The following is an 18,368-nucleotide window of genomic DNA, read 5'->3' as shown; positions in this document are numbered from 1 at the left end:
TGGGGGCGGGGCCGAGCCCGGCGGCCAGGCCTGTGCAGGGACAGAGGGGGGAGGGCGGGGCAGGAGCGAGGGGGCGGCCCCGGGTCCCCGCACCTCCTCCCACAGGACAGCCCTTCCTGGGGGAGTTTCCCACGTCATTGTTAGGGCTTTGGCTGGGGGCGCGGCTGCGAAAGGATTCACAAGGGACAGAAGAGACGGGAGCAGAGGGAGGGCGTTTATTTTACTTCTTTAAGGGGAGGAGAGGGCCAGGGGCCCTCCGATGGCACAAGGCACCCCAGATAGAGGGGCTGTTCCTTTATTAGGGTGCTAGCGAGTAAATGGCAGCTGTGGCAAAAGCATAAAGAGGGAGGAGGAACCTGGAATTCACACAGAAGTTTCCCAGCTCCCAGAGGCTGTGCTTAGAGCTACTGGCTGGTCTGCCCTTCAGCTGCAGGTGTCCCAGGGAGGGCTCTTTCCCAGGTTCTTCACAAGCCGGGAGCACATTCTCACAGTGAAGTTACAGGGAACTCAAAAGGCGGGCAGATTGGGTTTGAAACCAGAAACTTTCTGCCTGGGACTTTCCTGGATCCTTAAACCCTCAGTGAGGAGGGGGGAGGGGAAGGGCAGCCTGCTCTCTCAGCCCCTCCCTGTCTCCCCAACTGAAGGGAGAGGCAGCTTGAGTTAGGGAAGCAGGTGGATGGGGGTGTCAGAGAGAAACCTAGATATCCATTCATGGTTAGGTTCCTGATGAGATAAGGTACCATCCATCAAGTGGGAAACATTTTAATTTACATATTTTTTAAGGGCTACAATTTTCTAGTTGTAAGTTGTGGTCTGTGAAGTCTGTGATCTGGAAAAGCATTTTTAATGGATATTTTGACTTTAGTAGTCCCTATAACCTAGTTAAATGGAAGTTGATATTAATATAGAATGTCACCTGTTAGTTTTCCTTACATTTGGGAAACAAAACAATTTAAAATCAACAATATTTAAAACAGAGTTATGCCGAAACCGGTTTGGCTCAGTGCATAGAGCGTCAGCCTGTGGACTGAAAGGTCCGGGTTCGATTCCAGTCAAGGGCATGTACCTTGGTTGCGGGCACATCCCCAGTGGGAGGTGTGCAGGAGGCGGCTGATCGATGTTTCTCTCTCATCGATGTTTCTAACTCTCTATCCCTCTCCCTTCCTCTCTGTAAAAAATCAATAAAATAAAAAAACAGAGTTATAAGAATAATAACTATTATCAATTTACTTAAACCCATCACCATTTTTTGTTTATTTTTATTATTTTTCCAGTATTTTCATAAATATAGGTATTCATTTCAGTGTTATAAAACTTTATTTACTTTAAAGATATGACCTGTTTAGAAAGCTATAATTTAGAGTAAGCCAGACAAAAGGTGTGACAGGGGGTCCCTCGGGGGTGAGGACGACGGAGTCCAATGCGCTGGGGTGTCCTGCATGCACAACTCCGGAGACCAGGTTCAGAGACACAGATCTAACTTTATTGAGGAAGTACAGCCATATATAAAGGGGTGGGCAGCCAATGCAATAGGGACATGCTTGCTGTTATTCAATGGGCATGAGGGTCGGGGCTAAGAGTAGGTGGCTCTTGGAGATTTATCAGGTGAGCGTTGCCACTTCCTGGTGTGCCAAGGAAGTCTGTTCGCTGGAGTGTACTCACAGCGTTGCTTCCGCGGCCGCAGCACTGAGATAGATCTCCTGAGCTCTACCCACAAAAAGGATTATGTTTAAACTATGTATTTAATTGCTTTAGACCAATAAAATATCACCCCTTAGTATTGCCACCTGAAGCCAAAAAACACACCACATATAATAAACAGATAAACACATAGAGACGATCCATTCTACAAAGACGGTGAAAGAGTTGTACAGTGAAAATGACACAACAATGCTAAAGAAAGCAGATACAAATAAACTAGAAGACATTCCTTAATATATCCAAGTGTTCTACACAATAAATTGATTACCTAGTCAATGAAATTTTGACTATAATTTAAGCAAAAGATATTCAGGAGAGGCAAAAGACTTCAATTATAGGAAAGCTGGAAGATTCATTTTTTGACAGTGAAAAACATTTTAAAAAGCAAGACCAAGTGTTGGAAGCTACCCATTGTCTTCACTATCAGAGAAGTGTAAACAAGGAGTGCAGAATGCTGGTGGACCTTGTGGCCTAGCAAGGGCCATAGCTATGCACAGGCTGTTCAGTGGAGACAATAGTAGCTCCAGCAATTTCCTGACCAAATAGTCTCAGAGTAAATCTTAACTAATATTTACTGACCTTTAAGATAGTCTGTCTGGCCCTAACCGGTTCGGCTCAGTGGATGGAGTGTCGGCCTACGGACTCAAGGGTCCCAGGTTCGATTCCAGTCAAGGGCACATGCCCGATTTGTGGGCTTGATCCCCAGTGGGGGACTTGCAGGAGGCAGCCGATCCATGATTCTCTCTCATCATGCATGTTTCTATCTCTCTCTCCCTCTTCCTTCCTCTCTGAAAACAAAACAAAACAAAAATATAGATATAGATATAGAGATAGAGATAGAGATAGAGATAGAGATATATAGATATAGATATAGATATAGATATAGATATAGATATAGATATAGATATAGATATAGATATAGATATAGATATAGATATAGATATAGATATAGATATAGATATAGATATATACAGTGGGGCCTTGACTTACGAGTGTCCCGACTAATGAGTTTTTTGAGATACCAGCTGTCTCTTGGCCGATTTTTTGCTTTGAGTTGACAGAGTAATTTGAGTTAACGAGCTCCTTAACAAGCTCAGTATCAGAACGAATTAAACTCGTAAGTCAAGGCCCCACTGTAGATATAGATATATAGATATAGATATATAAAGTGATCTCCAACTTTCAGACATTCCTGTGGATTTCCTCCTTAAAATTGATAATGGAATGAAACGCCCTCTGGTAGTGATGTCTGCTTGGGAACATTCCTCTCCATTCCCAATGGTGAAGTTTGGAAGTCAGTGACACAGTTAGCTTCAAATATATTATGAAAGCACTCGTGTGTTGGAAACTAACAGTTGAAAATGGTTATGTCAGGACTTAATTCCCCTCCCCTGCCCCACCCCCCAGGCCATGCAGGCAGATATTGGTTATGAGGCTGAAGTAACTCTGTAGGAACTGAGATCTCAGTGAGGGGCTGGAGGAGGGGAGGGGCTTGAACCAAGAACATGACTGCAATTGGAATTCATGTAAGCACTTTCATTAAACAAAGAGTTGCAATGGTCTGTGTGAGGATGAAGAACTAGAAAGTGAAACCACAACTCTCCCTGGGTAGATGTGCAATTTCATACTCACACCAGCAGCCTTTCTTGCTGACTTCCTGATTCTCTACGGAGACCAAGACTCAACATGGCCGAGTTCCAGAATGTTTCAGAGGGACACGACCTGGGATATGAGACTTGGATGACTAAGATATGTGATCATTTAGGACAATAGCATTGCTTAAAAATAAACCTTTTAAAGAAACTTGTTATAAACTGCATTACTAAAATAAATGTTGTGTCCAACACTTGAATTAAATTACCTTGAATACTGTTTTTTCACTACACACGTTATTATTTCATCAAGAATTTGAATATAACACTTATTCCAAAATAAACATATCAAAAATAAACATTGCTGATTTACCTCAGAAAAAGTCATTGACTATCCTTCCTTGATAATATTATCCAAATAAAATTTCAAGAATATGTACAGACAGGGTATTCTATCTCCTTTTATGAGGATCCCACTTCTATCAGAATAGGACCACACTCTTGTGACCTCATATAACCTTAATGACCTCCCTAAACCCCCTATCTCCAAATACAGACATATTGGGAGTTAGGCCTTCAAAATATCCATTGTGAGGGGACACAATTCAGTCCTTAAGAGCAATTCAAGTTCATTATGTGTTATATAAAACCACCCCAAAACGGATTATCTTAATGCAACAAAACTTCAGTATTTCTTATGAGTCTTTGGGTTAGCCAGGTGGTTCTTCTGCTTCATGTGCTATTGGCAAAAGGTTTTTCCCTAGATCAAAACATGATTTCCCCAAAAAAAAAACAAACAAAAAAAACCCCACAAAAAAACACACCGTTTTCCGACCTTCCAGACTTCCATGTTATTCCTTCGCTTGCAGCATCCACTAACAAGTCTCCTTCCAGCCTCTATCCACTAGCCAGTCCCAAGGCCATGTCACATGCATTAGGTTTTTAATAGGGAGCACCTAAATCTCAGGAACTCTTTTCTCTTACAACTAGTCTTTGTTGTGAAATAAAACATCCAAAGTTTAATGGCTTAAATCAACCAAAATTCATCATTGCACGTAATTCTGGGGTGGCCGAGCCCCTTCTCTGCTGCGCAGCTGGCAGGGCAACTGTCTAGGGCAGCAGGGAGCTGGAAAATACCTTCTTTGAAGATATTTTAAGTTACTTAAAAAACTGAATTTAGAGAGGGAGGCAGAGATGGAGAAAAACAGCCATGTGCAAGACAAACATAAATTGGTTGCCTCCTTAACATGTCCTGATATTTGGAATCACACCCCCGATCTGGCATTTGTGGGACCAGGAATCAAACCTGCAACCTTTTGGTGGAGGGCACTACAGGCAAACAAATGAGCTAAACGGGACAGGGTTAGAAAGACCTTTGAGATAAACTTCTTTACATCGTGATATATTTGTCAGTCATATGTAATATAATGTAACATCAAATTTATTGTATGTCCCTTCAAAGAGAATCTACTAGTACAGCTCAGCATGTGTGGTTCAGTGGGTTAGAGTGTCATCCCTCCCACCAGAAGGTCACAGATTTCATTCCCAGTCAGGTCTGGTACCTGGGTGGAAGATTTGATCTCCAGCTTGCCCTGTGTGCCTGAGGGAGGCAACCAATTGGTGTCTCTCTCATATCAGTTTCTTTCTCTCTACCCACTATCCCTCCCATTCTATCTAAGATCAATGGAAATATCGTTGGATAAGGATTTTAAAGAGAAACTTTATTTTTTAAATATTTTATTGATTTAAGAGAGGGGGAAAGAAACATCAATGATGAGAGAGAATCAATGTTCCACTGACTCCTACATGCCCTCTATTGGGGATTGAAGGGGAAAGCCAGGGCATGTGCCCTGACCAGGAATCTAACCTGACCTCCTGGTTGATAGGTCAATGCTCATCCACCAAGCAAGGCAGGCCTCGCCTGCGGGGATCAGGCTGAAACCAGCTCTTCTACATCCCCTGAGGGGTCTCGAATTGTGAGAGGGTGCAGGTCAGATCGAAGGACCCCACCAGTGCACAATCGGGGCCTGAGAGAGACCTCGGGAGGGCTAAAGGGCGTGTCTGGCCCATCTTGTCCAGGCCCGATCGGCCAGACCCCAGCACCAAGCTAATCTACCAGAGTGTCTGCCCCTTGGTGGTCAGTGCACATCGTAGCGACCAGTCGAAAGAACGGTCGGACACTTAGCATATATAAGATCATAGCCCATTTGACCACTCCCTGACTCCCGAATCCATTTCTTGTTTTCTATTTCTGAATGACCCGTCATGTATGGGTAACAAACCTGCCAAATATATACACTGAAGAAGACACTGGGACATATTTTTAGCTCAAGAATCATTAATTCTGGCGCTAGCAGGTGTCGCTCACTGGATACAGCATTGGCTCGTGGACTGAGTCCTGGCTTTGATTCTGGTAAAGGGACATACCTACCTTACAGGCCCTTGCAGGAGGCTACCAAGTGATGTGTCTCTCCAACAAAGACGTTTCTCTCTCTGTGTCTGTCCCCCTTCCTTTCACTCTTTCTAAAAATCAATGAAAAATGGCCTCAGGTGAGGATTCACAAGAACAAAAAGATTCATTAATTTTGTCCTGGCCAAGGAGTAACTTAGCTGGTGGAACGTCGTCCCAATGTGCCAGGATTGCGGGTTCAAGCCCAGATTGGGGCACATCCAAGGGTCACAAATAAATAACAAGAAAGGAATGTCATTAATTCTGCAACAGTTTGTATCGTGGCACAGTCTCTGTAATGTAAGCATAAAAAGAAGTAAAACCATTGATCAAATATCCAATAATTACATATCCCTTTATAACCACAATTTTTACCACAAAATGTGTTAGTGAGCATCTAATGTGAAGTATGTTTCATTGAAAAGGGTTCCATCGATAGACAAACAGGAGGACATTCTCTGCGTAGTGAGTAGGCATGAGTGGGAGTAAGCTGAGTCCTGGGAGCTTTTTTTTTGTTTTTTTGATCCAAAAGCAATGTATCTTCCAGACTTTCAATCTATCTCAGCATAAGCATTTAATTATTAAAAATAGCCAAACCGGTTTGGCTCAGTGGAAAGAGCGTCGTCTTGCTGACTGAAAGGTCCCAGGTTCGATTCCGGTCAAGGACATGTACCTTGGTTGCAGGCACATCCCCAGTAGAAGGTGTGCAGGGGGCAGCTGGTCGATGTTTCTCTCTCATCGATGTTTCTAACTCTCTATCCCTCCCCCTTCTTCTCTGTAAAAAATCAATAAAATATATTTTAAAAAAGAATAATAATAATAAAAAATAATAAAACCTGCCCAGATGACATGGCTCAGTGGTTGAACATAGGACTATGAACCAGAAGACGGGGTTCCCTTCCTGGTTCAGGGCGCATGCCCCGGTTGAGGGCTCCATCCCAGCATGGGGTATGAAGGAGGCAGGGGATCCATGATTCTCACCATTGATGTTTCAATCTCGCTCACTGTCTCCCTTCCTCTCTGCATTCAATAAAATTTTGTTTAAATTTAAAAAAAAGATAAAATAATAAAATCTTAATACTAAGATAAAATACTTTAAATTTTTTAAAAACTCATATTATTTCTCAGAAAACCAGGAGTCCCTCCATTGAAAATAAGCTTTTAGAAATATCTGTGGAACATACATACATACAGATGTGATCAGCTTGATAAAAACTCAACCACCACAATCTTCAGAATTTCCACAGAAAACAGAATAATGAATATTAGGTTTTTTCAAGTTTAAAAATTTTGGGTTTAAATGATGCCACTAAAAACTTGAAAGCTAGATTTCCTGTTTCCTTTTATGTTCAAATAAAGAAATTAACCTCCTTACCACACGTCTCTTCATGAAGCAGTAACATGCAACTTGGCCACAGGTTTTGGTGAGGTAATCATGTTGAGAAGGGGTGTCTATTCATACATGGACTAGAGCCTGCAAGTAGGCTCTGGACTATCAGCCAGGTCGGTCAGTAAGGACAGCTTAGGGGCCCCATCTGGATGCCCTGAGATCTCTACACAAACCAGGAAATAAGAGACTACAAGTGCAGTGATGTATTAATGTACACAAATGTGCAGGAACCTATGGAAAAAACAACCAAAACACACACACACACACACACACACACACACACCCCAAAACTGATAAAAGAAACACCTTTGCCTGATTTTATGAATGCATCTGAGGTTACAGAATAGAATTAGGGTGTTTCTGACTCAAAAGTATTAATAACTGTTAACAAAATGCTAAGTTCAGAGATAGGACTAAGGTTAAAAGAGGGGTTTTAAATGACATAATTAGTGTTAAAATGTATCATGAATGTGATTTTTGAACAGTAAGCATTTATTATTCTCTGTACCTCCTTCTCACAAAAAAACCTTGTTCAGCTAGGGCCCTGCCATGGTCTCGCGTTCCTCTAGAAAGAATGACTAACATAAGGCTACATTCAGGAAAGTGAGAATAAAATCTGTTTAACATGGGCTAAACCCACTCCAATAAAGAAGTTAATGGGATAACACTGAGAAATGCTTAAGGTTTCCAATGAAAATCAGGACAAGAAAAAATCATTCCAATTACAAAGTACACAGATGCCAATTTGTGGTACTCTGAAAATTCATATTCATATTGAAAACTATAGATGTCAGCATGAGAACTTGAATGATAGGCTATCTACTTCATAAAAATAAAGCAAAATATTCACCAAATTCCGATGTCCATCATTGCATTAGTGAATACCAAACAACTGAGCAGAAGCTACAGGAGCTTGAGGGGGTGATGTGGGACAGGAAGAGCTTGATATGCTATGGTCATAGCAGTACAAAAAGAATGGCAGTGCCCTAGCCAGTTTGGCTCAGTGGATAGAGCGTCGGCCTGCGAACTGAGAGTTCCCAGGTTCGATTCTGGTCAAGGGCACATGCCCAGGTTTCGGGCGCCATCCCCAGGGGGCTTGCAGGAGGCAGCCGATCCATGATTCTCTCTCATAATGGATGTTTCTATCTCCCTATTCCTTCCTGAGATCTATAAAAATATGTTTTTTTAAAAAAAAGAACGGCAGCCTAGAAGACAGAGTGAAAAAGCAGAGGAACAGGAAATGGGAAATGAAAGAAATAGAATTAATTTTTGTGAATTCAGCTAGCAGTGTAGCCTGGGACAGGTGTCCTCTCTCTACATGTAGAGTTTGTGCCAATTCTGAATCCTGGGTACAACAATGTCACTGCTATTGCAACATTCCTCTTAATTATGGAAAACCTATTACACAGACAGCACTATCTTGAGTGTACTTCCGTTCACCTAAACATCAAAACCACAAATGGACATGCCCTCATGAAGTTTTCATCTGAACACATTGGCACAGAAAAGGAAGTAACTTTGATGACATCATTTATAAAACTCAATAACTATCTTAAAAGATTCATTCAATAGTGTACATCTCTAATAGAATAAAATGTGCACCTTACAATGTATCCAATATTCCATGAAAAATGTGCATAAGTGAAATCCATATAATATAAAACAGCCCACAGATCTCTAAGGCAGAAAAAATCAACCCCATGAATTCACTCATACACCAGGAATAACATATAACAGTATCAAGTGATATGGGAACAAAATCACATTAATATTTCCTTTTCCGAATACCTGAAATGATTTCAATTTTAAATATGTAACACTCTAAAGAATTGTACATATGGAAACATCAATTCTTTTGATATATTCAAGTATAGAAATATTACCTAATTATATTTAAAGTTGGGAGTACATTGTGTGATAAACTTTCTGATGTAGAGCAATACCTGAAATGCATTTTGGCTACCTATCTAGTGTGCATTCAGTGATACTTTAAAATTCATAATCAGTTACATACTTGGGTGACGTTTTTACATTTTAAAGTCACTTCAGGAAAAAATTCCTTGGACTTTTGTAAACTATATATTTTGAACAAAAGTCCTCTCTCCTATATCATGAATGTAGAATTCCTACTAATTACAATCCCTAATATTGACCAAGGCAGTCGGTCCAACTATATGATTTCCCACATTCTTCAGTTTTAAGGTTTCCTGCTAGAATGAATGCCAATGTGAGGAATTAGCTATGGATGCTGATTAAAGATGTTAGGAAATTTTTTACATTTGTATTGATTCTCTCCAGTATGAATGCTGATGTCGGGTAAGGTTTGCATACTGAGTAATCTTTGTCACATTCTTTATATCTGTTGGGCTTCTATCCAGTAATAATTATCAGATGTTGTATGACATATAAATGTAGACACTTTGACATATACCTCATAATTTGTAAGACCTTATTTTATCACTCTCAATGATAAATCATGGTTAAATCTTTGGATGAAAACTTTGTATTATTGCTCTTTCTCTTTAGAATGATTCTTAAACTGTTCAGTAGGTTAGACCTCAGGTTAAAGGCTTTCTCAGATTTTTTAGTGTAAAGCTTCCCTCCACTATAGAAATTTCTGTTATTCAGTACATTTTGAGCTGTGGGTACAAGATCTTGCACATGCTCTACGTTTGTTTTTTTAAATATATTTTATTGATTTTTTAAAGAGAGGAAGGGAGAAGGATAGAGAGTTAGAAACATCGATGAGAGGGAAACATTGATCAGCTGCCTCCTGCACACTCCCCACTGGGGACGTGCCCGCAACCAAGGTACATGCCCTTGACCGGAATCGAACCTGGGACCCTTGAGTCCGCAGGCCGATGCTCTATCCACTGAGCCAAACCGGTCAGGATTGCTCTACATTTTTAAGGACTCTCTTTAGTATGAAGTCTCTCAGGTACAGTAAGACATGAATGGCTTTTAAAGGCTTTTCTACATTTTTCAGATTCATAAGGTTTCTTTCCAGTATGAGTTCTGGGATGTTCAGTAACTTCTCAGAGCTGGTAAAGGACTTACAACACTCCTCACATCTTCTCTCAAGTATGAACTCTGCTGTGCAGTAAGGCAGGAACACTGATGAGAAACTGTGTTATATTTTCTATATTGATATAGAAAAGGCTTCTCTCCAGAATGAACTCTCTGATGCGTACCAAGGCCTGAGGAACTGCCAAAGGATTTGCCACATTCTCTACAATTACCTGGTATAAGGTTTCTTTCCAGTGTGAACTCTCTGATGATTAATAAGGGATGAGGACTTGCTAAAGGCTTTCCCACATTCTCTACATTCATAAGGCTTCTCTCCAGTGTGAACTCTCTGATGATAACCAAGGTTTGAGGGATGGCTAAAGGCTTTGCCACATTCTCTACATGTGTAAGGCTTCTCTCCAGTGTGAGTTCTCTGATGTGCAGTAAGGTTTGAGGAGCTCCTAAAGGGTTTACCACATTCTCTACATTTGTAAGGTTTCTCTCCAGTGTGAATTCTCTGATGAATCATAAGGGCTGAGGTCTGGTTAAAGGCTTTGCCACATTCTGTACACTTATAAGGCTTCTCTCCAGTATGAACTCTCTGATGTTTATTAAGGTTTGCGGACTCCCTGAATGCTTTGCCACATTCTGTACATTTATAAGGCTTCTCTCCAGTATGAATACGGTTATGTTTAATAAGATATGTACGGCTGATAAAGGCTTTGCCACATTCTCTACATTTATGAGGCTTCTTTTCAGTGTGAATTCTCTGATGGGTAGTAAGGTATGAGGATCTGCTAAAGAATTTGCCACATTCTCTACATTTGTAAGGTTTCTCTCCAGTGTGAATTCTCTGATGAAGCAGAAGTGTTGAGGACTGGGTAAAGGCTTTGCCACATTCTGTACATTTATAAGGCTTCTGTCCAGTATGAATATTCTGATGATGATTACGGGAGGAGGACTGGTTAAAGGCTTTGCCACATTCGCTGCATTTGTAAGGTTTCTCTCCAGTGTGAATTCTCTGATGAACAATAAGTTTTGAGGGTTGGCTAAAGGCTTTGCCACATTCTGAACATTTGTAAGGCTTTTGTTCTCTAAGATTTCTATGATGTTGAGTATGTTTTGAGCACTGACTAAAGCCTTTTCCATTTTCCATGAGTTTGTCAAGTTTTGCCCTAGTATGAATTCTTCCCTCATGTACAGAAAGAGTTAAATGACATTTAAACGCTTTGCCACATGCTGTACATTTGTAAGGCTTCTCTCCAGTCTGAATTCTTTCATTTGGAGTACAACCTGAAGGCCAATTGGATGTTTGAATAGAATCTTTACATTTATAATGTTTTTCTCCACTACAGATTTCTTTCCGTCTATTTAGGCTGATTATTTCACTGATGATTCTACCACATGAATTACCTGTGTAAGCCTGCTCCCCAGCCTGAATATTCTCTTGTTCAGTGTAATTTGAAGATTCCTGCAAACATTTGACACGTCTACTTCCTTCGTGTGTCTTTTCCACAATATCAAATAACTGACCCGTATGGTGATTGGACATTTGGCCAAAGACTTTTCCACTTTTATAATTGTCCTCTGCTAAATCAATTCTCAGTTGATTATTAAGAAATGACTCTTGCTTAAAGTTTTTCCAATGTTCGTTCCATTGATAACTTGCATCTTCATTATCTGTACTCTGGTGATAATGGGAGATAGAAAGGCCTTTAGTGACAGTTACAAGTTCAAGAAACATGTACAATTGTTGCCTAAGAACTATTTTGTGATACTCATTAAACTATGAAAGTCGTTTAAAAAAGCATTGTAAATTTATTGAGATTATAGACAAAACATAAAAATAAAATTGTCTGAGGAAGAATAATGAATCCTTCTTTAAAACATTGCCAAAATGCCCTAACTGGTTTGGCTCAGTGGATAGAGCGTCGGCCTGCGGACTGAGGGGTCCCAGGTTCGATTCCGGTCAAGGGCATGTGCTTAGGTTGCGGGCGCATACCCAGTTGGGGGTGTGCAGGAGGCAGCTGATTGATGTTTCTCTCTCATCAATGTTTCTAACTCTCTATCCCTTTCCCTTCCTCTCCTTAAAAAATCAATTAAAAATAATTGTAAAAAAAACATTGCCAAATTATCCAGCCAGCAGAGCTAAGTAGTTGAGCATTGATATATGAAACAGATCATGGTTTGATTTCCCATCAGGGCACATGCCCGGGTTTCAGGTTAGGTCCAAAAAGAGGCATGTAGGAGAACCAAGATGGCGGCATAGGTTAACACAGGAGTTTGCTGCTTTGAACAACTACTTCAAAAGTGAAACCAAAAAACGGAAGGGACATCACCCAGAACCACAGGAATGCTGGCTGAGTGGAAGTCCCACAACTAGGAGGAAAGAGAAACGCATACGGACACTCAGAGGAGGCGCAGTGCTGAAGTCAAATTCTGAGGTGCGGAGTGCGCGGAGCGGGCTGGCGGCGGAGGGCGCGGTTGTTGTTTTCAATCGGGAGGGAGTCGCAGACTCTGAGCACCAGATCCGGGCGAGTCTTTAGGGACCCAGACTCAAACGGGAGAAGCGGGACTGTCTGGCTTCGGTCAGAGCGAGTGCAGCTTTCTCTCCGAGCTTTGCAGCGGGTGCTGGGACTCAGAGAGGCAGAGCCCCTGGGGACAGGACTGAGAGCCGCCATAACTGCTCTCTCCGGCCCACCCTGTTGATCCTGTGCGACCCGCCACGCCCAAGCCCTGCACAGAGGCATTTGCTGGATAGCCTCAGGCAAAGGCTAGATTAGCACCTCCCTAGAGGACAGAAGTTCTCTCACTGCTGACACGGCTGATTCTCATAGCCACTTGGCCTGGAGGTCAAACCCTCCCTGGAATTAGCTCCAACAATCAAGATTTATCTATAAGACTGTGAACAAAGACCACTAGGGGGTGCACCAAGGAAGCATAACAAAATGCGGAGACAAAGAAACAGGACAAAATTGTCAATGGAAGAAATAGAGTTCAGAACCACACTTTTAAGGTCTCTCAAGAACTGTTTAGAAGCTGCCAATAAACTTAATGAGATCTACACGAAAACTAATAAGACCCTCAATCTTATATTGGGGAACCAACTAGAAATTAAGCACACACGGACTGAAATAACGAATATTATACAGACGCCCGACAGCAGACCAGAGGAGCGCAAGAATCAAGTCAATGATTTGAAATGCGAGGAAGCAAAAAACATCCAACCGGAAAAGCAAAATGAAAAAAGAATCCAAAAATGCGAGGATAGTGTAAGGAGCCTCTGGGACAGCTTCAAGCGTACCAACATCAGAATTATAGGGGTGCCAAAAGATGAGAGAGAGCAAGATATTGAAAACCTATTTGAAGAAATAATGACAGAAAACTTCCCCCACCTGGTGAAAGAAATGGACTTACAGGTCCAAGAAGCGCGGAGAACCCCAAACAAAAGGAATCCAAAGAGGACAACACCAAGACACATCATAATTAAAATGCCAAGAGCAAAAGATAAAGAGAGAATCTTAAAAACAGCAAGAGAAAGAAACTCAGTTACCTACAAGGGAATACCCATACGACTGTCAGCTGATTTCTCAACAGAAACTTTGCAGGCCAGAAGGGAGTGGCAAGAAATATTCAAAGTGATGAATACCAAGAACCTACAACCAAGATTACTTTATCCAGCAAAGCTATCATTCAGAATTGAAGGTCAGATAAAGAGCTTCACAGAAAAGGAAAAGCTAAAGGAGTTCATCACCACCAAACCAGGATTATATGAAATGCTGAAAGGTATCCTTTAAGAAGAGGAAGAGGAAGAAAAAGGTAAAGATACAAATTATGAACAACAAATATGCATCTATCAACAAGTGAATCTAAGAATCAAGTGAATAAATAATCTGATGAACAGAATGAACTGTTGATTACAATAGAATCAGGGACATAGAAAGGGAATGGACTGACTATTTTTGGGGGGGAAAGGGGTGTGGGAGATGTGGGAAGAGACTGGACAAAAATCGTGCACCTATGGATGAGGACAGTGGGGGGGAGTGAGGGCGGAGGGTGGGGCGGGAACTGGGAGGAGGGGAGTTATGGGGAGGAAAAAAAAGGAACAAATGTAATAATCTGAACAATAAAGATTTAATTTAAAAAAAAAAAGAGGCATGTAGGAGGCAGCCAATCAATGATTTTCTCTCATTATTTTTTTAAAATAAGTTTTTATTGATTTCAGAGAGGAAGGAAGAGGAAGAGATACAGAAACATCAAAAAGGAGAGAGAAACATTGTTTTGCTGCCTCCTGCACGTCCCCTACTGAGGATTGAGCCCGCAACCCAGGCATATGTGCTTGACTTGAATCGAACTTCAGACCTTTCAGTCCGCAGGCCAACACTCTATCCACTGAACCAAACCAGCTAGGGCTGTCTCTCATAATTGATGTTTCTGTCTCTCCCTCTCCTTTCCTTTCTGAAATCAATAAAAAATATATATATTTCAAAGTACTAAGATTGGCAAATTGAGCAGTTTTTAATTTTATGGGAACATTATAAATATCTAAATTTTATAAATGAATGACTTAAAGTTTAATCCCACCCTACATTTTAAACAATTCTAATCATTATTCACACCACAGACTGTGTTAGCTCCTAGTTTTCCAGATTTCCTTTCTAAGGATACATAACAGCAAAAAGCTGTTTTCAACCATCAGGTGTAGAAACACACTGATCTGCCAATGTAACTGAGTTTAAAGTGGGAGGTTTCCCAAATGCATAGTACACTTGACCTCTTTAGTTAACAAGAATTGTATTATGAATAACCGTTCCAGGTAAGTTCAGTTTATACTAACATTATCTTCTCATCACATTCTTTGTCAAATTCCTAGGCTTTCATTAAGTGTACATTGTCAAAACCACACCTTTTATATCTTACCAGAACAATTTCAGAGAATAAATCTTGAATTCCAGGCTTTAGGAAAAAGGCCTGGTCATCTTCAGATGACATAGCTGAAAGAAAACAAATTTTTAGTTTTGGGTTTGTTTTAAATATATTTTATTGATTTTTTACAGAGAGAAAGGGAGAGGGATAGAGAGTTAGAAACATGGATGAGAGAGAAACATCGATCAGTTGCCTCCTGCACGCCCCCTACTGGGGATGTGCCTGCAACCAAGGTACATGCCCTTGACCGGAATCGAACCTGGGACCCCTCAGTCCGCAGGCCGACGCTCTATCCACTGAGCCAAACCGGTCAGGACAAATTTTTAGTTTTGACAATCAGATGAGTACACTTTGAAATTACCAGCAAGTATAGACCAAATGACATTTTTGAGTACTCCAAGAGCCAGTGAAGGATTCAAAGAAAGCTCAAGATAGGTACAATGAGGAAAAGTCCCATCAAACAGGAACAAAGTATTGCTTACATTTGCCAATGATACCTGCTCAAACAGCCTGCCGCACAATGGCAACATTATCAAAACAATCCCATCTCCCAGTTTCTGAGAGAGAGAGAGAGAGGTGAGGGAAGTACATGTTCAATGATCTCCTTGTTTAGAAGCACCTTGCATAACAAGTGTCTGTTGTGAATGATACAGGCTGTGAACAGAATTCGCGGTACACGGTGAGTGCCCCGTAGCGGCTGCTACAAATAAAAAATGAGAAATTGTTCGAGCACCACAAAGACTGTGGTACTGAAGATGTATATAAAGCCTGAAAAGATACCGTGGGCCTGAGAAAGAAACAGAGAACATTTCTAACTTGGAAATGAAACAAACAACTGAACCAAGAATACAGATCCTGAAAAGAGTGTTGACCGTGTGGGAAGCCGCCTATTGTCTTCACTAGCAGAGAGGTGTGTACAGGAGCCTGAAATGCTGGTGACCCTTAAGCCTTGGCTTAGGTCAGAGCTTTGCACGAACTGTTTTGTTGAGACAATGGTAGCTGAAGTAACTTCCAGACCAGATAGTCATGTAAATCCTTACTGATAAGATAGTCTATTACTGGAAATTGCCTGCCTAAGGGCTATAGGAGTATCCCAAACTGAATAGAAGGATGGCAAGTCCTGAGCACAAGTGGAGTCCTCCCACTAGAGTTGGGGTCCGGCCTGGCCCCCCAATTTCCAAATTATTATTTCCTGTCTCATCTCTGTCATTTTCACTCTGCCCTTCTCCAGAGCCCGAACCCTGAACCACGCAGGACGTGGATCATTCACAGACCCAAAGTACACTTTGTTCCACAGATGGTTATTATTTGTTTCCTCCTATAGAAAGCATACTCAAAAGCCTGCTTATTTACAATTCCTGAATCTCAACAGATATCAAGTCATGCAAAGAAAGAGAAAAGGAGCCCATCAGAAACACAAAATAAATGTAATCAAACGGGCAATACATTAATGGAAATATGTTAATTCCCTGAAGAAAAATGCAAAATGTATATCTTAAAACCAAAACCTAAAAAAAAAAGACAACTATATAAAATCACCAAAATATTATAACCAAAATAAAAAATACAATGAGAAATAAAGTATTTTACAAACACCACACGGAAATGGGAAATTGAAAAACATAATACCCAAATTAAAAAGTACTGTAGAGCCCTAACCGGTTTGGCTCAGTGGATAGAGCATCGGCTGCGGACTGAAAGGTCCCAGGTTCGATTCCAGTCAAGGGCATGTACCTTGATTGTGGGCACATCCCCATTAGGAGGTGTGCAGGAGGCAGCTGATCGATGTTTCTAACTCTCTATCCCTCTACCTTCCTCTCTACAAAAAAATCAATAAAATAAATTTAAATAAAAAGTACAGTGGAATCATCAATGAAAGACGTTATCAACTTGAAAAATCAAAGAATCGGCCTGGCAGGAGTAGCTCAGTGATTGAGCTTCGACCTATGAACCAAGAGGTCACGGTTTGGTTCCAGGTTGTGGCCCAGGCCTGGTTAAAGGCTCAATCCCCAATCGTCCAGGATGCAGCTGATCGAGGATTCTCTCTCTTCATTGATGTTTCTATCTCTCCCCGTCCTTTCCTCTCTGAAATCAATAAAGACTATTTAAAAAATAAAAATAAAAAATCAAATAATTTGTACATAATTCATTAAAAATTTTGATTCAGGGAAGCTAGCAAATATGTGAAAATATGAAGGGAACCCAAGGGACTCCTAAGACACTAACAAATCAACCTAGAAGGGGACTCCATAAAGACAGAATAGTGAAAAGGATTGGGCAGCTTATACAAAAAAATTAACAGTTGAAGATCAGGACAATTGGAGAAAGAGACATTGAAATACAAGCAGCTCACTGAATTCTAAGTAGAATACAATATAAATATGAGAACAGATAAAAAAAAAATATCATGAATCCCAGAATACAATTGTAAAAGCATATGAAAAAATGACTTCTAGAAAAATATTTTAAAAATAAATAAAGGAATGAAACCTTAAATCTCTGCTATAAGACATGCAACTAAAAGAATATGTGATATCAATAACTTTAGTGGGTACAGGGGAAGAGATGGCAAGTAGCACAGTTTTGTATGCAATTGGCATACTGAGTTTAAAGTATATTGTTATAGCCTTAAAATATTTTAAGTAGCCCTAGCCAGTTTGGTGCAGTGGATAGAGTGTCGGCCTGCAGACTGAAAGGTCCCAGGTTTGATTCCAGACAAGGGCACATGCCCAGGCTGTGGGCTTGGTCCCCAGTACGGGCCATGCAGAAGGCAGCCAATCAATGACACTCTCATCATTGATGTTTCTATCTCTTCCTCCCTCTCTCTCCTCTCTTAAATCAATAAAGAAATATATTTAAAAAATATTTTAAGTAGCTCCCATGGTCACAACAAAAATAGAAAATACTGTAATAAAATGATCTCTGTTAAGGGGTGACGGAATTGTGTATTGCAAATCACATTTCTAAAAATATATGTAGCCCTAACCGGTTTGGCTCAGTGGATAGTGCATCAGCCTTCGGACTCAAAGGTCCCAGGTTCGATTCCAGTCAAGGGCATGTACCTTGGTTGCAGGCACATCCCCAGTAGGAGGTGTGCTGGAGGCAGCTGATCGATGTTTCTCTCATCGGTGTTTCTAACTCTCTATCCCTCCACCTTCCTCTCTGTAAAAAATCAATAAAACATATTAAAAAATATGTATATATGTAAATCCAATGAATTTCACAAAACATGGTATAGAAAGCCAACCCTCAAAGTTAACTGTGTTCCTGTACCGTACCAGAAATTAGTACAAAATAACAAATT

General features: G+C 40.8%; 2 protein-coding genes across 2 annotated transcripts in view; both read right to left on the bottom strand.

The window, feature by feature from the left end:
* The window catches only part of LOC132216110 (zinc finger protein 420-like), a 61,728-nt gene that overhangs the window by 17,650 nt on the left and 25,710 nt on the right, over positions 1 to 18,368 (bottom strand). The window lies entirely within an intron of this gene.
* LOC132216106 (zinc finger protein OZF-like) overlaps positions 10,280 to 18,368 on the bottom strand; it is a 33,860-nt gene continuing 25,771 nt past the window's right edge. Inside the window, exon 4 of the mRNA XM_059665197.1 lies at positions 10,280 to 11,825. Coding sequence (XP_059521180.1) covers positions 10,368 to 11,825 — 1,458 coding nt within the window. The 3' untranslated portion in view covers positions 10,280 to 10,367. The remainder of the gene's footprint in view (positions 11,826 to 18,368) is intronic.

This window comes from Myotis daubentonii, chromosome 15 (assembly GCF_963259705.1).
Source record: "Myotis daubentonii chromosome 15, mMyoDau2.1, whole genome shotgun sequence".
In the NCBI taxonomy this organism is placed as follows: domain Eukaryota; kingdom Metazoa; phylum Chordata; class Mammalia; order Chiroptera; family Vespertilionidae; genus Myotis; species Myotis daubentonii.
Note: the sequence above shows the minus strand (reverse complement) of the source record. Positions and strands in the feature narration are given on the sequence as shown.